Source organism: Acipenser ruthenus, chromosome 5 (genome assembly GCF_902713425.1).
Source record: "Acipenser ruthenus chromosome 5, fAciRut3.2 maternal haplotype, whole genome shotgun sequence".
NCBI lineage: Eukaryota > Metazoa > Chordata > Actinopteri > Acipenseriformes > Acipenseridae > Acipenser > Acipenser ruthenus.
This window is the reverse complement of record NC_081193.1, coordinates 24,363,538-24,387,780: the sequence shown is the minus strand read 5'-3', so window position 1 is coordinate 24,387,780 and position 24,243 is coordinate 24,363,538. Positions and strand designations below refer to the sequence as shown.

Here is a 24,243-nt window from a genome sequence, read left to right as displayed (position 1 = left end):
AATCGGGGCTAAAATAATGGGGCAATTATAGCACATTTCAATTACACTGCTGTTCTCCACTACACTGCTGTTCTCCACTACATTGTCAGTGTCTGATTCTGTATTCTAGCCTCACAGTAACATCTTGTCCCACAGGAAAAGTCTGGTATGGAGGTTTTCCACATCAGCCTGCTGCGCTGCACGTCTCTTTGACCCATTTATACTTTATCCGTCAGCACCCCTGTGTAATCAACAAGTCTCTCTGCAGAATACTAATCTTTCTGACTTAGACAGAGAAATTTGCCCAGGAATCTCAATGCAATTTCTAGTGTTCCAGGGATATTTTCAAAACTTAGTGATGAATGAGGGTATTTAATGCAAGAAAATGTTTTAAGTGGCTTAAAACCAAGTAAGAGGGACTTGAAGAAATGGTTGGCTTTAAAACAATCTTCCATTGAGTTAAGGATAAGAAGTCAGAAAGCTAGATTAGCAGTGGAGGACAGTACATTTAAATGGAACAATGCAAGAATAGTGTGAAGCACAAAGAAAAACTAGCTTGTGATACTTGTATATAACGAGTGCGGAGAGGACACATAGAACGATGTAATAGCTGGGGTCTCTGCTTCCCAAGTGTGGCATGTGAAAATAACTTTGAATTCAATTCATGTTAATACAGAGCTGGTGGTCCCCCTGCCCCACCATATTATTATAAGGAACACATGACTTAGGGAAGACCGTGACCTACTGTATACTCCATTCACATTGGGGAATCTGTTCAAGCATGGCTTCCTCTCATGTGCTCTCTATTTAAACCACACAGTGCCGGGGTTTGTTCTTCACAATTACGGCAAATTCTGTTTCCTAGTGGCTAGGGGTGGAGGTGTGCGTGCTGCTTTTGTTTCTTCACAAAGGAGCATTGGATTTCTACAGTCCTCAATGCTCATCAGTATTACTCACTGGTAGTTCCTTGTTTATTCAGTTTGATGCTGTTTTGTTTTAAAATAAAAAAAAACTTTTTTTTTCGGTTTGGTTTATTCATATTAGAACTCTTTGGTAGTAAAAAAAATGTAAATGCTGAAAGATGCCAATTCCTGCTGCATTTTGCAGGTCTAGTTTGGGATATAACATACTTTATAAAGGTTTTTGAAAATCTGCACTGAAGTCTAACTTACTTGATAAGGTTTTGTAGTAGTAATAGTGGTTTATTCTTGACATCAGAAGGCAGACATGTTTGTAGGTAGTCAGGTTGGAATCTGATGTCAAAAATGCCCACACAGGTCAATGTACAGCTATGGCCAAAAGTTTTGCATCACCTAGAATTTTAGGATTGAGGCATAATAAAAAATTAAAAATTAAAACTGTATGAACATAATTTAGATATTTTATTTAACATCATGTGATCAAAGAAACTACAAAATGATATCGCAGAAGCCATAAAAGTAGTTCAGAATTTCATGTTAGATTTTGAAATGTGTTAACGTAACATTATTCAGCAGGTTTCATTCGACTATGAAGAAAAATTTGTTAATTCTATATAGAGGGAGATGCCAAACCTTTGACCATAGCTGTACAAGCTGACACAAGAAATCAGCAGTAAAAAAGGAGCTGGGTTGGGTATTGCTCCAGAACCTCTTTAAAAAATGAACAGCAACTGTAAGTACGGAGTGTAATGTATAGAACATTGATTTTGTTGATTTTTAAAAAGGTGATTTTGCATTTAAATAAATATGTTAAGCTTGCTAGCTTGTTGCTAGCTTGCACAGTGATGTTATTTGTTTTGAAAATGTGTTTCTAATTGTTTTATTGCTGAGATAAGAAAGCATAATGAAAGCAAGATGTTTCTACATCTGCCCACTCATCTGGTTTGAAGCCTGAACTCTAAAGTTAAAGTTTGCTATTGCAAAACACGATACTAAAGAAAAAGGAGAACATGTGGAGAGGCAGGAATTTTCAGTAACTGTTTTAGAAATGCACTTGGGTCATGGGTTAGGTGGTCACCTTTGGGATCCCCTGCTCAAGAGCATACAACAGTAATGAAATGTAATTACAACAAATATCCACCACCATTGTTGCCAGGTCCGGAATTGGGTTACTTGGAAAAGATGGCCGCGGGAAATATTTAGGAGTCAGCTACTTTATTGGTGTTTACTTAACTAGTGGTACATTGTTGGGTGTATTTTTGCCATTTTTTAAGGTGCAATTAATTGATGTTACAATATCTAACTAGATTGAACTGTTTGCATATGTTTGCATTATTGTTTAGGTCTAGGATATACCAGTGTTTTAGTAGAGGAATCATGAATGTAATTCGGTTGCTGGTACGAAAGGATTATGAAAGTTGATTGTGTCTTCAGAGCTTCTGTAAGGATTGGTTGCTTTTAACAACATGTGGATGAACTGGCACTGAGGGTGAGGCGTCTGGAGTTTTTATCAAGTCTACACTGGGTGTCTTTTCTTGCGAACCCTTTTTGATCACTTTTTGTTTTAATTACAAGCTTGGTTTCAGTAAAAAAACAAAATTGGTCTAGTTTTGAGGTAACTTTGGGCTATAAGTTGGGAGGCTGTGTGGTCCAGTGGTTAAAGAAAAGGGCTTGTAACCACCTCAGCCACTGACTCATTGTGTGACCCTGAGCAAGTCACTTAACCTCCTTGTGCTCCCTTTCGGATGAGACGTAATTGTAAGTGACTCTGCAGCTGATGCATAGTTCACACACCCTAGTCTCTGTAAGTCGCCTTGGATAAAGGTGTCTGCTAAATAAACAAATAATAATAATAATAATAATAATAATAATAATAATAATAATAATAATAATAATAATAATAAACACTGTAGAAATCTGCAAACCACAGTAAAAACGTTTGAAACTCCAGTCTCCAGAGACTTGCACCCATCTCACTGATAGAGTGCAAGGTGGCCCTAACCAGTTCTCTCCAGTAGTTGATTGTGTTGACTGTTGAATAATATAAAGCTCAGTGAATGAAGCCTGGCTCTTGTGGCATCACAGACACCAGGAGCCAGGCTCTATTTGCTGAGCTTCGTATTTGAGAGAATTGCCTTCATGACGGGTGGACCTAGATGGACTGGGTATTGGTTCCCAGTATATGTACTTTGTGCACTGTCTGCGTGAAGTGGTTTCAATGTGTACACAGCACTACTGCTTCACTAACAAAGCCTGGCTCTTCATGAGCAGAAACAGTCAGTTTGCACTGGAGCACTGACAGCCCAGGTTTACATGGCATCCCAGGCATGGGTGAATTAATCACACAGGTCAAACCCTCAATGTGACTCTAGGTCATGTAAATGCAAGCCTGGACAAAAAATGAGTGCGACAAAGTTCATCGGATTTGAGTAATGTTAATGGATACGCATCATTAAAACAACAATTGTATTATCTTCTCAACATTCAATAGTCTTCTCTTTCATCAGGATAAAGTTTTCTTGGAAACAAATTACCATGTCTTATATTTAATTATTAATTTCTTAGCAGACACCCTTATCCAGGGCAACTTACAATTGTTATAAGATATCACATTATTTTTACATACAATTACATGTCTTACTAACCAGGCCTAACTCTGGCCTAAAGGGGGGTTGCGATGGGAAAGACCCTGCTGGCCTCCAATGACTAACTGTGTGTTAGTACTAAAGATACTGCAGTTCCTCAATGGGTGATGTCAATTTCTTAATGCATGTGAAGTTTGAATCATTAAAGGTATACAGTACATTCTAGCCATTAATATTAGTACAATTTCTTAGTTTTATAACTGGTACAGTGAAACCTGTATAAAGAAGGGGACCGGCATCCAAATAGCACCTCTGTACATTTCTCATGAAAGAAAGTGTAAATAAAGACCACTTGTCAATGGTCCCTTGCTGGTTTAGAATGTGGAAGTAGTACTCAGGGTAATAGAAGATTGAATATAACATGGGGTTCATTGCCAGAAGCAGGACTGAAACTATGTCCTGTAAAGATAATTTTTTAAACTTCTGCCATCATGTACTCTGAGGTGAATGGGTTGCAGCCGCAGCCATGCTCTCAGCCAGCTTGGCATCTGTGATGAGATGTTGCTCATTTTAGATCAAATAGCTGCATACACATTATTTGTGTATTTGAAGAATGTGTTTAATTGCTGTACTGACCCAGGGATATTGTTCTATATATTGTTCACCTTCAGCTGTGTGACTGGAAGCTGACTCTGACACTGAACAGACTGGCATGACTGAAAAACCCCAAAGCAACCCCTCAATCCAAACAACACATGTGTTTGTAATAAAAACTAAATCAAACAGTTACCAAAGATTCCAACCATGCTCTACAACAAAAACCTGTTCACATTCTATTGGTCTAGACCAGGGTTGTCCAATACATTAGCCACTAGGCACATGTGGCGAATTGATTGTGATCTCAATACTCAGATTTTGTTGATTGATTTTACCACCAACTTGTGTTGTCCATGTTTAAACACCAGGTTTGTGTTCTATATAACACCATTCTTTTCAGTGTTGAAGAACATTTACCTATATTGTGTAAGTGTATGTATGGTGCTTTTTACTACAATAGCATTGGCTAAAACGATACTGCCGTAGCCACACCAGCGATTTCTATTGGACAACACTGGTCTAGACCACTGAATCACCATGTTGTTCCTTATTAAAGTGCCCCATGGTAAATTTGCATGGTAATTTCAGTTTTCTTTGCTTTTCTTGCTTCACCATGGTTATCTATGTTCTTTACTATGCTTCACTACGCTACCATAGTATACTGTTTTAAGAGGAGGCATGTGAAACTGAGTTCATAACAGTTACATACTGAAGATGAAGGTAGAGATCAGGGCTATGAGAATGTATCTCATGACTTGTGACAGCATTGCCATTGCCTCCCCTGGTTGTAGGCTCTGTCAGCAGATACAATGTAATTTCTTAGGAACATAATTTCTTGACTCCTACACCAAACAATAAAACAACATGTTAACCGAAGTGATAAACAGTGTATGTTTCATGAATAAGGTTCGCCAATTGTTTTTATCATTTTTTCTCCCAATAAGGTTCGCCAATTGTTTTTATCATTTTTTCTCCCAATTTTGAATAGCCAATTATTTTTAGGCTCAGCTCACGCCTACCACCATGGCGCTGACTTGGGAGCGGCGAAGACGAAGTCCTCCAAAGCATGTGCCATCAGCCGACCAGTTCGTTTTCACATTGCAGGCCCACCAGCCAGCCAATTCAGAGCTATAGCGTCGGAGGACAACGTGGCTCTGGGCAGCTTACAGGCAAGCCCGCAGACGCCCAACCAAACTACAGGGGTCGCTGGTGCGCGGTGAGCCAAGGACACCCTGGCCAACCTAAGCTCGGCCAATTTTGCGCCGTCCCCTGGGAGCTCCCGTCCCCAGTCAGCAGTGGAATAGCCTGGCTTCGAACCGGTGACATCCAGGTTATAGGGCGCATCCTGTACTCCACGCGGTTTTTAACAATAACATTTCTTAGAATAAGATGGTGATTCAAACAGGCAGTATTGTTTAATCTGAAACTTATAAATGTTTTTTTTCTAAACCATATTATTTAGCTTATTCTAGCAAAACAGCATGTGTTTATGGAAAAACAAATGCTTCATCTTCATGTTGATTCAATAAAATGTGATCATTCTAGTGGTGCATCATTTTGATTGAAATAGCTGGATCCTTTCCTGTTAACCTTGTGTAGCATGTAAGCTTCATCCCGGCCTACACAGTTGTCAAGAAAGCTAAAAACAAAAACATTTTGCAATGGATTGGTATGTGGACAAAGTACTGTGATTGTGCCAGGAACACTTTAACATGTCATCACCAGCAAGGCAAACACTGTGTTGACACAGTGCTTCAGATGGAAAATATGAGAAAAAAACAAATGAATGTAAATGTATTTTCAAATCATATTTAGAAATCAATCTACTTTCAGAGCAAGTAGCCTCAAACTACATTTTCTTATTTATTTTTCAATCTCCTTGACTTTTTATGACGTTTGTAATTATTTGGTGCGGTTCTTATTGCTAGTACCCAAATACTGTTTTCTTTGTTTTCTGATAAGTCTGTGTTAAGGAAGTTTCACCTGGGTTCAGGAGCTGCACTTCCATTCCAATTGCCTGTCATAGACATACTGTATGTAACCAGTACTGTATACAGTAATTGCAAACACCATAGAAATTTAAGAACATGTGTTTTGAAGTTATTTGCTCTTTAATACTGTTTTAAGTTTATGCTTTGTCATTATATATATATATATATATATATATATATATATATATATATATATATATATATTGTGATAAATTGCCCCCACTTAGGTTCATTGCCCCTTTTCAAATAGACCCAGACACAGAAATTGGGGGTTCAGCGCTTCCGAAGCACTTTTAATAATAAAAACAATAAACAAAATACAGAACAAAAACAAACACCTAGCTCCTTCGGAGCGCTAACTAAGACTCAGGAACACCCTGACTATCAAATGGGACGGCTAAGCCGTTTCCCCACAACACAAAACACAGGATTGACACGGCACTTACTTCAGTATTACTGCTCGGAGACAGAGCACACCATCTGCCTCCTTCTACTCAGCAGCAATGAGCAGACTAGCTGCCTCTCTTAAATACCCTGCACCTGGTCCTAATTTAACAATAACTACCAGGTGCAGGGGATCATTAACAATAAAACAATTAAACAAATGTGCATTCTCACATGTTTCTTCATGCAGGGAGGATTAACCCCCTCCCTGCTGTGTTACACTTCCCCCCCCCTTAAGTGCACAGCACTGATCGGCCATTCCAAGGCCACATTCCCCCCCCCCCCCCCCCCCCTTTGAAGTCCGGTGCCCAGCGGAAGGGACCACGATCCGGCGAGTAGGGACCCAAACGGCTTGCCAGGGGCGACCGACGCATAGGCCGGTAACCTGGACGGTGCAGCAGCAGGCAGAGGTGTGAGCCACGGGACCGGCGCAGCGACCTCTGAGAGTCCAGGGGGAACACAGCGGGATGAAGGGGGAACGCCAGTGACGTCACACGACCGCGTCGTGACGTCTGCGGTTTCAGGGGAAGCGGAGCAAGGGACCAGGTGAGCAACTGTGCCTGGTGGTGCCCCGACCTGGGCACGAGGTCGAGCACAGGGAGGTCCATGCACTCCGGCAGGGTGTCCACAAGCACGGGGCAAGGGACAGCGCCCGGCAGCACCGGACTGGTTTCCAGGGGTGGTGGTCGGGGCTGTGGTGGAGGTGACTCCCTCACCTCCTCTGGTTCCCGAGACGGCAGCTCCAGCCCCTCTGGCTCTTGGGTTGGCAGCTCCACCCCTTCTGGCTCTTGGGTTGGCAACTCCACCCCTTCTGGCTCTCGGGACAGCTCCACTCCTTCTGGCTCTTGGGACAGCTGCTCCACCCTCTCTGGCTCTCTGGACGGCTGCTCTACCTCCCATTTCTGGAGCAGCAGGTCCAGTTCTGTTGGCTCCGGCTCCGGTAGCCCTAGCTCCAGTCTCCACATCCTGTTCTGCTCCACTTGAGCAGCGGTGTTTCTGTTGATCCTCTCGATCAATTCCTTAAAATCCATTCTTTTACTGGGTCGTAGGGGCACCCACAGCTTCTGACACCACGTTGTGATAAAGCTGCACGTCACTCAGGTTCGTTGACCCTTTTCAAATAGACCCAGACACAGAAATTGGGGGTTCAGCGCTTCCGAAGCACTTTTAATAATAAAAACAATAAACAAAATACAGAACAAAAACAAACACCTAGCTCCTTCGGAGCGCTAACTAAGACTCAGGAACACCCTGACTATCAAATGGGACGGCTAAGCCGTTTCCCCACAACACAAAACACAGGATTGACACGGCACTTACTTCAGTATTACTGCTCGGAGACAGAGCACACCATCTGCCTCCTTCTACTCAGCAGCAATGAGCAGACTAGCTGCCTCTCTTAAATACCCTGCACCTGGTCCTAATTTAACAATAACTACCAGGTGCAGGGGATCATTAACAATAAAACAATTAAACAAATGTGCATTCTCACATGTTTCTTCATGCAGGGAGGATTAACCCCCTCCCTGCTGTGTTACAATATATATATATATATATATATATATATATATATATATATATATATATATATATATATATATATATATATATATATAATGTTGTAATTGATAGGCCTTATATAAAAAATACAGCCACCTTTAGTTTAAATGCTTGTTTCTGCTTGTGTAAATAAGGCATATGCTTCATGTATCATGAAAAAGGCTTAGTCCTCAGTTAGTTGTGCTCCACATCATGATACTTTTGTACACCATTGGCAGTTTGCACTCCATAACTCTGTAATGGATACAGTGTGGCCTAGCAGACTCCGGACTGAGTTACACTGGCAGTGGGGCTCTTCTGGGAAACCCTGCTGAGCGGTTCTTCTTGCAATTAGTCAAATACTGTGTTTTTTAAAGCAGCTGGCTCTATATTCAGATTCAAATCACTATACGAATAGACTGGGGCGACACAGCTGCCGTATGTTGCACACACCTTTTGTAAAAGTGATGTCCCTCAAATGACAGAATAATTTAAATGCAAACTTAACATATTCTGTAATCTTACTGTCCTGGTTGACAGTGCTGAGGCAGGTACTGTATTTCCATTTTGTCCCAGCTCTGTATGTACTGTATTTAATCATCGATTACATTACGTGCTTTTAAGTAGGATGGTGAATTACAAGCACAGTACACTCATTTGACCAGCAGAGGGACGTGGGTAGCAGTTGGTGCTAGGGAGAACCAATGAGGTTGCAAGCAACGTGTTTGTTCCTTGCATTACTATTAACACAACAGTGTTTATGTAATACACCAACTGCTGGATGTTTTCAGGGTTGAGAGGAATACTGTATTTTGTTTATCACTACTGACAAGTCTTATTTTATTTAACCCTTTAAAGTACATGGGACATCATATGTGTTCCACAAATAAAATGATGCTAACTTTCTAATTTATGCAATGAGGTGCACGGAACAGAGTTTAACATTTACTGACAGGTCATCCAAATGGTCAGTTTTCTTATGAGAAGAAGAAACCATTTGAACAACCGCTCAATTCCTTGTGTACCTTAAGGGGTTAACCAGGACTTGACAATCATTTGTCTCAGAGAAACACCCTGAAAGTGAGGCGTTTACCCTGGAAAGGAAAAGACTGGAACATGGCTACCACACATCAATAAAAAAAACAACAACTTTTATTTATTAAAAGGATCTGCACAGCACTCTTTTAAAAACACATGTCCATAAACAGAAGTCAATACAAAAGATAAACAGAATTAAATACAAAATGATTATCTTTTGATGCCGAGTGCTGTATATATATATATATATATATATATATATATATATATATATATATATATATATATATATATATATATGTGTGTGTGTGTGTATATATATATGGTTTTCTTAAAGAAAAAATCAAATCCTGATTTTCTGCAGCACATTTCTTGCATTCAACACAAGCTAGATGTTCTTAGGAGTTAACTAACTCCAAAAAGAAGGAATTCTGAAAAAAAAAAACGATTTCTGTTATTACTGTTGATTGTTAGTGTGTCTGGTGTACTAGTTAAACCATTCATATAAACACTTGTGTGAGAACTTTAGGAGACACCATCCAAGTGGAAGTTTTCAAAATCCACAGCTAATGGCTGCAGTATTTCTTAAATAAACGTATGAGTGGTACAAGATTCTTATTATTTAATCATCTTGCATACAGTAAAGAAACAAAAAACAAAAAACAAAAAGCACCAACCCCCCCTCCCAAACAAATAAAGTAGTCCTTTGGCTATACACAAGGCAGGTTAATAATATATGTATATATACCATACATTACAATGTCCACAAGCCTACTGGGTTCTCCAAATAGTACAGAATTCGATTAGGTTTGTGATTGTGGTTTCTGAGTTGTAAATCCTGATAAACTGTGGGTACGACCGTAAATTGTGACAGGTCATATTGTAATCACACAATAATAATATATGTTAGTGTTAGTGAGCAGCTATGCAGATTAGATTGGTGTGCACATGAACATGCTGTATCCAGACCTAAATTGAATGCAAAAAGAGTAAATACAGTATAGTGTTATATATTCTACAGTTAAATGTGCCACAAAATAAAATCATATACAAAACTTAACACTGTACAATTGCTTTGTATTACAGTATTACTGAAATATGTTATTTGAAAAGTGTACTGTAACTTGTTTGTTCAGTGTGATATTTAAGTTTGAAGCCGACATGGCAGAAATTGATTCCTAGTGGCATTGCTCTTAAAATGAAAGATGGAGGCACAGTTTGATATACGTGTTGGAACCAGGTACTACAGAATGTGTATCTTACTTCGGCCCAGGATCTCATCCTCTAGTCCAGCAGGAGCCCCCCCTTAACTGAAGTACGACCTACGACATCAATCTGAGGACCATCAACCAAGGGATATACACATACAAGGAGGCAGTGGGCAGGCAGGGGATTTTTATCGAATTATTATTATTATTATTATTTATTTCTTAGCAGACGCCCTTATCCAGGGCGACTTACAATTGTTACAAGATATCACATTATTTTTACATACAATTACCCATTTATACAGTTGGGTTTTTACTGGAGCAATTTAGGTAAATTACCTTGCTCAAGGGTACAGCAGCAGTGTCCCCTACCAGGGATTGAACCCACAACCCTCCAGTCAAGAGTCCAGAGCCCTAACCACTACGCCACACTGCTGCCCCATGGTGGGCTTAGTTTATAAAATTGGTTAGCCAACAGAATTCAGTAAAAAGGTCTGGGTCTCGCCTCTAGAACTACAGCATGCCCCATATTACTAAATTCATGCAATGAACTAAACAATAAACATGACATAATAATGCGATCGACATTTGTTTATTTTTTATTATTGCGTGATGATAAGCACAATTTCCCATAACCTTTCCCTCTCAAATCCATTACTACTACTGAGAAATATTGATATATTTCTACCACAGTGTACAGGGTTTCATAGCACAGCATGTTTCAAGTTTCTTTTTAAATAACAAGCTTACAGGAGAGCTCAGGGAAGCAAAGGAGTGCATCTTTGAACCAACAGCGCATAGTGAAAGAAGTAACTCTGGAGCAGAGAGTGGTCTTTAAAAACACTTTGATACTAAGCAACCAAAACACAACAACATTGTTAGTGTGAACACCAGTATACAAAAAAATCTGTTAGCTGAAGATTTCAAATTAATAAGTCTTTATGGTTTTGTTTAGGAATACAGGAATGCATATTTTAATTCAAATTGATTTATTGTGTGTATTTGTACTCACGTGTAAAGGCAAAATGTGAACTCACAACAAAAAACTAACAACACGCACACAATAAGTATGAATTGTTGGGTTAGATATTGGTTCAAATATTGGCTATTTTTCTTTGAACATGTTTGGTTTTACCTTTATTACTGTAATTAATTATGACTTGTTGCTGTTCATTCATCTTAAGAAACAGTAACAACTGAGCAGATAATAAGTGAACGATACATTTAAAATGCACTTGCATGTTTTTGAAATAGAAAAGACAACAGCTTCTCTTATATATATATATATGTAAAAATGGGTTGAGTTGTGCATCTTCACTTTCAATGTATAGTGTAATATATATATATATATATATATATATATATATATATATATATATATGACATTGAAATTGAAGATGCACAACTCAACCCATTCTTCTTGAATGATTTTGGGCCCCCCAGACAGTCTTCATAACATCCAGATCATGCTGCAACAGAGACAGTGATAAAGTGGGGCCTTAGCCCTGAAATACGTCCATGTTTAATGTAGGAATAATTTAATATCTTTGGAGGTGCCGTTACTGTTATTGAATGTTGACCTTGTGTAAATGCCATGATTAGTAGTTAACAGCTAATGAATTTACTCATTACATAGACTTTTAAATAGATTTTTTTTTAAAAACATGAATGTGCTCTGCACACCACCTACTGGTTAAAAAACATAAGAAAAAAAAGGTCAGTGACTTTACATTTTTTTCCACATCCTGTCAGAAGTGAGAATGAAAATCTCTTCAATTTATTCCTTCTTTCCAAAGAACTTTTGGAAGACAGTTTTGTTTCTTGGTCTCGGGAGACTCCCATAGGTCTCTTCTCCAGGTTTGTCCAGGAGAATCTCAGGGCGCCAGCCAATGAGCCGTGGCTCTCTGTGCAGCGTAGACTCCGGACTGTTCAAAAGGGACTGGCTTGGCCCCCGCTGACCATCGGCTAACTGGTCTCCAATGAACAGGGTGACGGAGTAACTGGGTCCTTCAGAACCACCGAAGGGCGTGGAGATGGGAGTTATTTTCTGGTATGCAGCTTAGGAAAAAAAAAAAAAAAGTACATATATTTCTATGCGGGAAACTAGGAACCTCTAGAATGAACATTCTATTCTGACATAATCATGACATCATCCACAGAATTCTTGAAGAATAACACGTTTACTTTTCTTTCTACTCAGCTGAAGCTTTGGTGCTTTTCAATAATCATGAACCAATCAAACCTCCAGCCAGGTCCTAATTACAATAATCCGTCGCGTATCCGCCCGTCACATATCCGCCCTACCCGTTTATCCACCATGATCAACCTCATCAGCAACGTTAGTTTATTATTGAACAGAGAACATTAGTTCAGAGACTGTAGATCTTACCAAAGTTTTCATACACTGTGTTGTATGTGCTCCGTGCACAACCATTGCTGGCAATGTCATGTGAGCTGTTCAGTGTGTTCGCTTGATAAGTAAATAAATCCTGTTCGCCTGCGGGGCATATCAACTTCAAACTCCGTCTCCGTCTCAATCTCCTGGCTGTCACTCAGCAATGAATGCACGCACCCACATGGCTACTCTGTCACAAGCATTAATATCCTGTATCTTTCTAAAGGGATATAGGGGAGCTCCCTAATAAAAGCTGAATCTCAAAACAATAACTGTGTGAATATAGTAATTGTTACAACTGTGTATAATGGTATTTAAAATAGGATTCACTTATCCGCCTTTTTACATATCCGCCCTCACTCTGGTCCCACCGCAGTAGGATATGCGGCGGGTTACTGAATTATTTTATTATACCCGTTAAATCTGGTGTAGAATGGCCCTCTTGGACTTGAGTTATCCACCCCTGCCCTAGTGAAATGTGTCTCTGGACAGTTTGTAAATTGCTAAATTGACAATTAAGTGACTAAATGAAGGCAATTAACAATACACCCTTGAACAGATTAACAGATTATATGAATTTGTTAAAATAACTCAGTATGTCCTTTTACATCCATCTAATGCCCTATTTGCTCTTACTGAACAACCAATAAGTGTGCTGCGGTGTTGGAAGGTACCTGAGGTAAAGGAGTGGGAGCGCCGCTTGCTCACCGCTGGCTCCTGGTCTCGGTCTGTGTGAAAGGAATCCTGTGACAGCTCAGAGGCGTCCCTGTACGTCTGAGACAGCTTCTTCCTCACGGACTGTCGTAGCGAGCCGTAGTAATCTTCTGCAAGGGGAGAGGGGCCTATAAGGTGTGCAGGCAAGCATGACGTGACACATCAAACCCTCACCGCTACAGTACTGGATTTTAATAATGCACAGTATTATGCAAAATATGTATTAGAAAGTCATACCTACTATTTGAAACACCCAATAATGTAAAATGCATATATTTTTTCATATATGTATCAGTATTTTATTTTAGTCACGTCACAAAGGTCTGTGGAAATATCTATATATAAGACCTTAAGGAATACTGTTACAGACAGTCATGGTGCATGGTGCCTCCATCCTGTCTTACAGCTCCCTCTGTCCTTCAGTACTGAGCAGGGAGAAGCTGCCTTATCAGTGTCTTTGAATACAGTAATGAGTGAAAATATAATGAAATGTTCTAGTGAGGATTGAAACTACACATTTGAGATCTCTATAAGAACACAGTAATCAGATCAAATGCTGTTCATTATTAAAAGGGGAGGAATTGAGTTACACTACATACCCTCTATTTAACCCTAGCTCTTAGGATCCATGGTAAAAAAAGGTCAAGCTTCTGGTTTAAAAAATGGTGGATGACTTATGTTTTCCTTGAATAAAATCTAAAACAATATTTGAAGTTTCTTTGTGCTTTATAATCATTATAAGTTTTGCCCTTACCACGATGACCAGCGTCTGAAGAAAGAGGTGCTGCCAGGTCCTCTGAATGCCCACGGTAATTTGGCAATTTTGTGTTTTCTCTGGTCAGGACTGTTATTTCTTTAGTCCCTGAGGAAAGGGAAGTGGTGGCGCCCCCTTGAGAACAGTTACATGCAGTGCTGCAGGTGCAAGGAACAGCAAATTGGGAACATCTGAAAGAAAGGGCACAGTACTGTTAATAACACATTACAACAATTCTGGTGTTTGAGCTACTCTCGCTTGTGAAAGTGTATACAGTAGATGCTCTTAAGTTTCTGTTGGCACAGTACTGTTACTTAGAAGCAGTGTTTAACCAGAAACAACTGCCCATAAACACATTCAGAGTCTATTCAACTGTAACTAACTAAGTTTTTTTTTTCATTTTCACATGCTAATAAGAACATTTTAGAAGTAGTGAAAACAAAAGGGATGAAGTGATTTGTATTTTGCGGGGGAACATTCTTGACACCACTCTGTCAAGGTTGCATTCCCAGCCGTTCTTACTGTGTTTCTTGGATCAGCAGCTGACATGATTGAAACAAAAGCTTGGCGACATCGCAATAGATACTGTGTTCTCATGAGGTGATCAGCTGACCTCCAATCAGGAATACAAACGGAAAGCGATGGTATGAATTCAGACAACCAAACTGCTTCACTAGTCACGCACTAAATTAATGCTTTCAGACCTCAAGTTCCCACCTTATTTTAGCTCAGTTTATAATTCTTAAAAGTACCGACAGGACTTTTAAAGTCCTGTTTACCAAAATAAATGCACAAAAAAAAGTTGTCCTATTCTCATGTATACTTTTTTAATTATATCCCTTAATTTCACATTCTTCAGCTCAAAAAAAAATGATTCAGGAAGGAAAGGGCTAATGAAAGCTACAAAGCAATTGAGAGCAAGCCAGTGCTAACTATTCAAAACAACAGGACCCGTTGTACTGCATCCACAACATACCCATGTAACCCCAGATTCAGATAACTTGTCCTAAAAAACATCCAAACCATGGACAGAATGTACTGGTTTTTCAATGTATTGATTCTGTTGAAAGCCTATTTGGGTTGCTGAATTAGTCACTTGGGCTGTGTGTAATTCTAGCATTGATTTTAAAGTGCATCAATGAGACTAACAGTCTCTGCTAGACACAAGTACAGTCTAGTTAACAAATCACATAACAAATGTAAACTGCACTACATACTTTATTAAAATCATATTCAGTAATTAAACGCTAACACCACAGGGAGCCATTAGGCCTTCCTGAAGGACTTACCGTAGTAAAAAAGATTCACAAACTTCCTATGTCATCCAAGTGATCAAGAAAAAGAGTATGAAACACTACTTAAAAAAACACCAATAACATATTTTAAAAAAGCTGTTTTGTAGTATCTTGTTATGGTGGATTAAGAATAAAAAAAATTAATAAAAAAAAACACTCAAAAGCTTACTAGTTTTCTTTTTTGTCAGATTTTGAAAGACTTGCATTTACAACTGCTGAGATCACCAAAAAATAGGGCCTTTCTTAATCTGCAGCAGATCTTTCAAATGAAAGTGACATTTCTTCACTTACAGTGTGACTGGCGTGGGGCCTCTTGTTATTGACCTGGCAGGGTCCAGATCACTGAGCTCTGAGAACACAAAGAATAAAAAACGACTTTAAAAAAACTGTGGCTTCCATTTTCACAATTTGATACAGAGGGCATGCAACACACTAGGGATTTTAATAAATGTATTTCAGAAGTGCCTTAAAATCAGCTATAAACGAACATATCCGTTCTGCGATCACAAATAAAATATCTAAAATTGTGTGCTTTCCTTTACTCTATGTAGCAATCTATATATGTTCTGACTGCTGGGTTGCCAGTACCCGGCAAGCTGTGCCATTGAGCTCCTGTTTCACACAAAACCATGCTGCAGTGTGATAGAACAGGCTCCACAGCAGCAAGACTTTTCTCTCCTTCTTAAAACCTGTGTGGGAGCTTACTCATGACAGCGAGCAAGGACTTATTAGATAGAGGCTGTACATACGTATATACAAGCTGAAAACAGGAGATAGAAAAGTACACAGTTAACCAGGAGAGCAAAATTCAGGCGACCAACCTCACCCTTTTCAGGGAGGACTAGATAAACTAGTGTGATTTTAATCCAGTCACAAAGTTAGCAGTAGAGGTTATCATCACTGACCCCTCCCATGGCAGCTTATACACTGAAATAAATGTCATTCACACCAGCAAATACCCACAGGCCTGAATCTCTTCACGGAATTAAAATTAAAACACAATTCAATGTTATTGACACAACAATAGAACAAGGCTTGTCAGGAGGTGTGTTTCTCCATACCCCTTGAGGATGATGGCACAGTATTGGTGTATTCTTTTAGTATTTTACCTGTATTTGCTTGGATTTTTAAAATCCATTTCTTCATTAGGAATCCTGAAGGAGCGCTCAACAGATATTCAGAGCCGCCCCGCAGCCTTTACACACAAAGGAAAAATGAATGAGGTAAACGAATGAGAACAGTATGAAGTTAAACACATTTTTATCATCTACAAATTGACATATTTTGTAGTTTTTTGCAGAGCTTACTTTACTATTGTTCTTATTGCTTATTCCTAATTTAGCCTATGCCACAGAATGTCTGCAATATGCTCCTTCTCCTGTCCTATAATTGAGTCTGCAATCCCAGACCCACAGCTCCACCTTGTGGTCTTTTACTGAATATCTACTATAACCAATGGGCATCTTTCTCTCTCACACACACACACACACACACACAAGGACAACCCCAACACGATTTTGCAGTATAATGCATTAAGATTAAAAAAAAAAAAATACAAATTAATTCCAAATACATTTGCTCTGTTTCTAGCTTCCCCAAACATTGTTCAGTAATATTTTTTATTTCCGGCCACAAGAGGCCAGTAAAACTAGGAATTAGAGAAATACACTATAACTGTACATTGCAATACCCATTTTTGAGACCTGTGAGAGCATTATCCTCTCTTGCTCCAAACCAAAAGTAATTCAGGTTCCTGTCAATGAATTCAAACTCAGTACTGAACAGATCCCTCCAGTCCACCCCTGTCCCCCGCTTGAGATACTCACTCGAGTCTGAAACAGTGCATTTTTTTGGTGTAATCTGATGCAGGACTGCAAACAGCTCCAGTGAGGCTGAGAGGAATGCCCGCTACAGAACTCTGCTTGGACACAAACAATGTAAAAAAAGGTCATGCTTCTACTTAACAGAAATGTGATGCTACTTAAAATCATTTCAACTTGGATCCTGATAACAGATTTCAGAAACATCAGTGATGAGACAGGCCAAAGCTAAGGTCTACTGTGCTCTACTTTGATGTTCTTCGTGGTCCTTAAAGACCCCATGACATTGAAGCTCTGGTCTTTTTATAACATTTTTTCAGTTTTCTGTAAATACACCCCCTCCCCACCCCATCATCACCACTACCACAGCCTTGATTTTTGTATTGAAACTAATAAACATACAGTACATATACATTCGAACATTTGAACAAAAACCACTGTGTGTTAAGAATTTTGTAGGGTATTAAAATGATTACAATAAATGTTTCAAATTAAATAGCTGAAACTGTTTCTTAAAATCAGCCTTCAAATCTAATCTTTATATGATTCTAGCTAGAAAGAAATACGACTCACATTAACTTGTGGATTAGCACCAATTTAGAAGCATAAGCCTGGATATATTTAGTCTAAACTAAGCCATATATCACAGTTGCTTTTTTATTGCCTTACGCCAATGTGCAGTACCACCCTGTGCCGGCATCTCTGCAGGTCTCATAAGACAGCAGGGGCAGTAGTGTGGAGTAGTGGTTAGGGCTCTGGACTCTTGACCGGAGGGTCGTGTGTTCAATCCCAGGTGGGGGACACTGCTGCTATACCGTTGAGCAAGGTACTTTACCTAGATTGCTCCAGTAAAAAAACAACTGTATAAATGGGTAATTGTATGTAAAAATAATGTATAAAAAATAATGTAATTGTATGTAAAAATAATGTGATATATTTGTAACAATTGTAAGTCGCACTGGATAAGGGCGTCTGCTAAGAAATAAATAATAATAATATTCGTACTGTCATTAACAAATTCTTGCTGACCTACTTGCTACCTTACCTTGAGTGTGTCTTTTCTGTCCTGGTAAAAGCACAGGCTTTGTTTGAACAACACAGCATAGTAAGTGTTCCAGGTTCTACATGACGCCTGTTAAAACGTAACAAAAACAAACAAAAAAAAAACATTAGGCAGATTATTTAATACAGCTATAGGTTATAAAGATTCACCTTGCCGCTTTGGAAAGAATGCTATCAGCAGCTTTTAATGAGGGAAGCCCTCCTCGACACAACTAAACACAACTCAATCAGCACTTCAATCACTCATCGCTCGGCTACTGCACTGTGGTGAACACAAGTAGCCTCAAGACCACCCTGATGTTTACTGGTTGGAATTTTACATATAGGACCCTATTCAGGTAATGTCTTAGCTAGAGAGAAACTTGAGGGAGAGAATTAACATAATTAACAGGGTTAATATAGAGGGACGTTTCGATTAGATTAGAAGCTGAATCTAATTATGCTTCATGTCAATAGCCGTAAAATGTGCAGGTCCGAGACCTCAATCCCTATGCAGCTCGAGGAGAAGAAAACAAAAAACTATAAAAACTTGGTCCACAGTATAATTAAGGTGACACAGCAAAAGCTTCATTGCAAATCGTTGGTTTATGCATGTGCAAATGTATTGTCTTTCATTATTACTTCCTTCAATATTAACTTCTTTCGGACCACAGTCTCCTAAATGAAGATCTGCTTTGTCAAGTTTCTACAATAATCAAGCTTACCTTTTTCCCTCCTAGCTGCAGCTTGTGCTTCCTCTCCAGCGTTCCCTCCATGGACTGAAACTCAGCCTTGTTTCCATTCTGAAAACATTTAGCAAAATGCAGGTTATTCAGCTAATAACGACAAAGCAGCAAGACATTTCTACAGGGTCATTGCTACAGCATGCTTGCTTCTTAACCAGGCTTTTACACCTGCGTGAAAATCCATCGAGTGGACAGGTAGCAAAAAAAACAACAAAAAGAAAGAAATGTTAAATAAGCTTGGGAATAAGTGAACATGTTTTTTTTTAAAATATATATATAGTCTTCCGCTTTTATATACTGTAGAGAACCCTGGCTTATTCATAAAACTGCAGGTTGTGTATAAATTATATCACAAAATAATATAAAATAATAAAAAGACTAATGAGTATTTCTGCACCAAAAGAAAAAAAAAAACCCAGCTCTTAAATGGCTATATTCTCTATTTAAAGTGTGAAATTCAGGAGATTGTTCTAGACAGCTGTTAAAGAAGCCAACAATAATATAGAATAATTTCATGAATATCCATAAAAATATGATGCTGAAAAGTAAATCCCATTTTACAGCTTTGTGGATTATCAGAAAAAGAAAAAGCTCAACACTGTATTATTTAATTATTATAAGTAGACGCTTTAAGGTCAACATGTACTGTACAATATTTACTGCCTGCTGCAAAAACATTAGTCATACCGTGATGCTACAGTGCCCCCTTGTGTTGATTGTGTGTCTCTGCTCAGCATTGTCACAGTCCCTGTCCTCAAAATCCACTCGCTGCTTTCCATTACCCTCCACGCCCATGTGAACTGACAGGAGGCTCACCGACTGCTCCTGGGGACAGTGCAAAGGTTCTGATTTGTTAAAGGAGTAATACGGAGACACACTGTCCAACAGGCATGGGGTTTGCTTAGTTTAGTGGGAGTACTGTTATCGCTGTATCCAACCAGCATTCATTTATAGGGGGTTTCATTTGAAGTAGTATCCACACACTGTTATGTATGGAGAAGGCCATATGTTCTAAATTTAAGGTAATTTAATAGCTGCACCCCGATGGTCAGAAATGGATAACAGCTTTTGCTTTTTGTGCATGCTTGAAATAAATGCAATTAAATGGCAGCACCATAAACTTTTGATTTAATTCAGACTTGAGATCAGATGTTTTATTTTCGATTTTTGCTCTTGACTTCCATGCGAAATTGCATGCTTATGTGGTGAGGTCAGTCGTGTAGAAATGTCAAACATGAGTCTGAGTTACAACAAATGTGGGAGAAATTTACAAAGCCTTTTACTCCAAAGTCTCAAAGGCAGTTTTCTTTTTCTAAAAAGATAAATAAAAACCTGATCACGCTACAAAACGAGAAATAAACAACTTAAAAACAACTATGAGCCCGCAAATTAAATCCCACAATTGTTTGTCTGAAGTCTCAAAGGGTGTTTTTCTCCTTCCAGAAAAAAAAGTGCTGATGATGCTTTGGAGTAATGGGTTTGTGAATGCCACCCTTTTTGTACATCTCAAAAATCTAATCATTTGAAATGTTTGCAATTAATTTGGACTTCCTGGAATGCTTCTCCCAATACTCAAAATAAATCCGTTACTCACATAATTCACAAAAACAACAAACCTCCTAGCAAGCCATCATAGCCCGTTTCATTTCTTCTTCATAACTTCTACATTGTGAGTGTCCATGTCAGTGAAAGTTTAAAGGTTAGATCTTGGAATTCGGACAAGCTAACAAACTGAGATCTTACCTTCGCACTACCTGTGTCCTCCTCCTCCTCCTCCTCTCTATACTTGTAGATATACTTTTGATGATCCACTACGTTAGGTAGCTCCACCTGATCAGAGGCTGTCTCGTTAATCAGAGCTATCTGCCGGCTAGCCTGTTCTTTATGAGGAAAAGCAGCCCAGGACCTCCTGTGGTCACTGGTTGGGTTCTTCTCTCTGGCATCTGGCTCTTTACAATAGCCCAAGAGGTTCTGTATAGAGGTAGGCAGCCTAAATTCAGCGACCAGTAAGTTGGGGGCAGAGGCAGTGACCAGATTTCTGTACTTGACGTCTTGATACTGAGTGACCGTTGTCTCTTGCTGTGCAGGGAAGGTGCTGTCCGGTTCCTGATTGTAGGTTTGATACATGATGTCGGAGCAGACACTCTGTCTGTAACCAACGCTTTTGTTCCAGATATCTTCTAGTTCCTCTTCTTCTTCCTCAAACTGCTGGTGGTCTGGGTGGATGACCTCCACTGCTGCTACTCCAAGCTCACTGCTGGTTCTGTCACTTTTGTTGGTCTTGGTTTCCTTCTCTCGTTTAAACGTGCTTCTGTCGACTCTTAATGCAACAGATTCAGTCTGTTCCCCCGAGCAGGTCTTAATGTTTACATTGTTACAAAGAACTGATTCACTCAATATCTTGCTAGAGGTTGCTTGGGGACTTTTAAAACCATAGACTTCATTAAATCTTCCTTTATTTTTATCTGGTTTGTGTTCATTGTTCCTTAGATCACAAGGTGTGCTCCTTCCCGTCTGACACAACTCCGAACTGGATTGGGAGTATCCATTGGCTGCTGTCCTACTGTGTTGCTTTTCTTCATCAACAGCATCTATTTGGTTGCTAAGTGTACAAGTAGAATCCAAAGTGTCAGCCAGCTTGTCCCACTCGCCAACCTCCTCCTGAAGAATATTGATTCCGGAGAGACGCTTTAACTTTAAGTCAAATCTGTCATCTCTGGGACTGTCCTGACCTTCGTTCTGAGGATTCTCTGTGGCTGGTAGACCAGACTGGCACAGGTTTGAATCTTTTTCTGTGTTACGCAGCTTGAACCAATGACCCCCGTTCTTCTGGCCCTGTGCCCCTGTAGGAATCTGATTTGAAGTCTCTTCATAGACTCTTGGTTTTATAGAAGCCTGCCTGGTAGTGCTTAAGGCCGAACAGCCTTTGGTCTCTACCGGAGCCTTTACTACCTCTGTATTCCATTTAGCTGAGTTACGAAAGGAAGAGAGTGAATTGATAGTGAGGCTGTCAGTTGTCTTTGTGTCAAGAGGCTGGATTTTGATAAGATCTGGGATGTTACCAATTAGGTTCATGTCTTTGGGTAGCTCAAAACTTAAGACAGAGCCCAGACAAAGGTGTTTGCAATTGTTACTAACAGCTGCCGTGCTTCCTTCTTTAGCAGAGCGTTCACTTCCACCTGGCTGACTGAAGCCTGACATGGACCGGGCGACAGTACTCTCTGCATCAATGTCTTTAGCCAATGGGTTTTTGACATAGTCCAGAAGCTCTCCACTGGCAGGACTTGGAATCATGAGATCCTTTATTCTCTCCTTCAGAGGCCACGTGTTTGTGCTGGATGTGACCTCACCAGCCCTGTCAGCCCCACCTTTGGAAAGGTCAACACCCATGATCTTCTGAATGGAGTGTCTTCGGATGTCTCGCTTCTTCTTCTTGCCCCTCTTCTTCAGGCTGTTGAAGACGGAGCTAGAGCTGGTTTTTGGCAAGGTGTGGAAGGACATACTGCTGACTGACAGAGGAGGGACTTTGGGCAGTCTCTTACTATTGAGCCGGGGCAGGGTGACATTCTCAAAAACAGGTGCTTTTTTGTTGTCCTTAACATGCAAATAGGTACTTACCTAAAAAAAAAAAAAAACATCATTAGAACTAAGAAGGGTTCGCAGATTTTTGCCAATACCCCAGATTTGATTATATTTGTTATCCATTAAGTTTCATGCTTATGATACCAGGCTTGAATTCATAACGTTTCCACACACATAACATAAAACACTAACAAAGTAAAAGCCCATTATGGAAAACTAAATACACTTGTATAGTGTAGCAGTCAAAACTAATGGGATTATAAGCAATATCTGAAAAAAATACCTTATTACTCATAAGAAGCTGATCTAAGCTCTACACCCATCTGAAAAGAAAGGTACTTGGAACCATGAAGCACTATTCCTAGTGCCTGCTTAACAAGTACTTTATTAAACTCATATGGTGTTTAAGTAAGTAAATACACAACTGAAATGGTGTGGCCTTTAACCCCTATGACTAAACCAAATCTACCACAGCTGTTTAAAGGGTATCAAAACTGAAGTCACCTAAGAATCTATACAGTTAGATGTCAAGACAGATAGCTTCCTACCAAACAGCCACCTGAGTACTTCAGCTGTATTTAAATGGTTCATTTCTCTGAATACAGCTGGGGCATAGCAATGTACAGGAGCTGTGCTCTGCATATGCAGGACTGGCAAACGAATTAATACAACAAATATTTAAAGGGTGACAGAGTGCATAACGACACACGCTGCAAATCAGTTATGGTGCTCTGACTAGAGCTGAACAAGTATTCATCAAATTCAGCTCATGTGCACCATGTCTTCTATCGTAGGTATAAAAGATGGACCCCTTTCTGTTAAAGAAAAACACACCAATTAACATATCAATTGCCACATTGTTTTTACCCTCTAGCCATATCTAGAACACTGAAAATATAAAGTCTGTGTATCAAAGTTTCCATAACACTGAAAATGTGAAGTCAGTGTATCAAACAGTGATATAAACTGGTGGGAAAGAGGCTGGTGGAGAGGGAAAAAAAACCTGAAACACCTGTGTCCCTCACATAACTGTTCCACGTGTTATGGAAATTCAGTTACTGATATGTTCTGTTATATATCAAAACTCCTCAATCTCCTAGCTGCAAGTCAATTTCAGTCACAATGGACAAGACAGCTTATCTGACAGACTTTGGTTGTGGGCTGATAGAAGGCACTTGGCTGGCAGGCAGTCCTGTATCCAAGACCATTGACAACTACTGATGTTTCCTGAACACATTTAAATGTGGGGACTCTGTGGGAAAATCTGTACATCAGCCGCGTGCAACCACTAACTTCCCTGAAGGAATTAGACACAGTAATGATTGAGGAAAAGTCACATGTCCCTCAACAATGTAAACACCTTGCATACGCATCATGCCAAATCACTGCCACTCTGGCTGCCCATGGTGGTCAATTGACATGCCTTTGTCCAAGCCTTGCATTGTTTCTCTTTAACATCCAAACAACTAACTGAATACTGAATATTTTACTACATTTTATATGCAGTAATCAATTTCAAACCCAGCATGATATACTGTCACATATTGAAGCGAACAATTACATGCTTTGAAATACTCACTCTTACAGTATTTCCC

At 39.5% G+C, this 24,243-nt stretch overlaps 1 protein-coding gene across 5 annotated transcripts in view; it reads right to left on the bottom strand.

Moving 5' to 3' along the window:
• Positions 1-11,691: 11,691 nt before the first annotated feature.
• LOC117403325 (spectrin beta chain, non-erythrocytic 1-like) overlaps positions 11,692-24,243 on the bottom strand; it is a 62,753-nt gene continuing 50,201 nt past the window's right edge. For 2 of the 5 annotated variants that reach the window (XM_059023854.1, XM_059023856.1), the window contains 10 exons: positions 20,810-22,684; positions 19,754-19,891; positions 19,046-19,123; positions 18,325-18,411; positions 17,286-17,377; positions 16,569-16,654; positions 15,751-15,808; positions 14,165-14,355; positions 13,371-13,538; positions 11,692-12,359 (listed from right to left, as the gene is read on the bottom strand). In XM_059023854.1, the coding sequence (XP_058879837.1) occupies positions 12,079-12,359; positions 13,371-13,538; positions 14,165-14,355; positions 15,751-15,808; positions 16,569-16,654; positions 17,286-17,377; positions 18,325-18,411; positions 19,046-19,123; positions 19,754-19,891; positions 20,810-22,684 (3,054 nt within the window). In that variant the 3' untranslated portion in view covers positions 11,692-12,078. The remainder of the gene's footprint in view (positions 12,360-13,370; positions 13,539-14,164; positions 14,356-15,750; positions 15,809-16,568; positions 16,655-17,285; positions 17,378-18,324; positions 18,412-19,045; positions 19,124-19,753; positions 19,892-20,809; positions 22,685-24,243) is intronic. The other 3 variants (XM_059023857.1, XM_059023858.1, XM_059023855.1) reach the window with 2 other exon arrangements.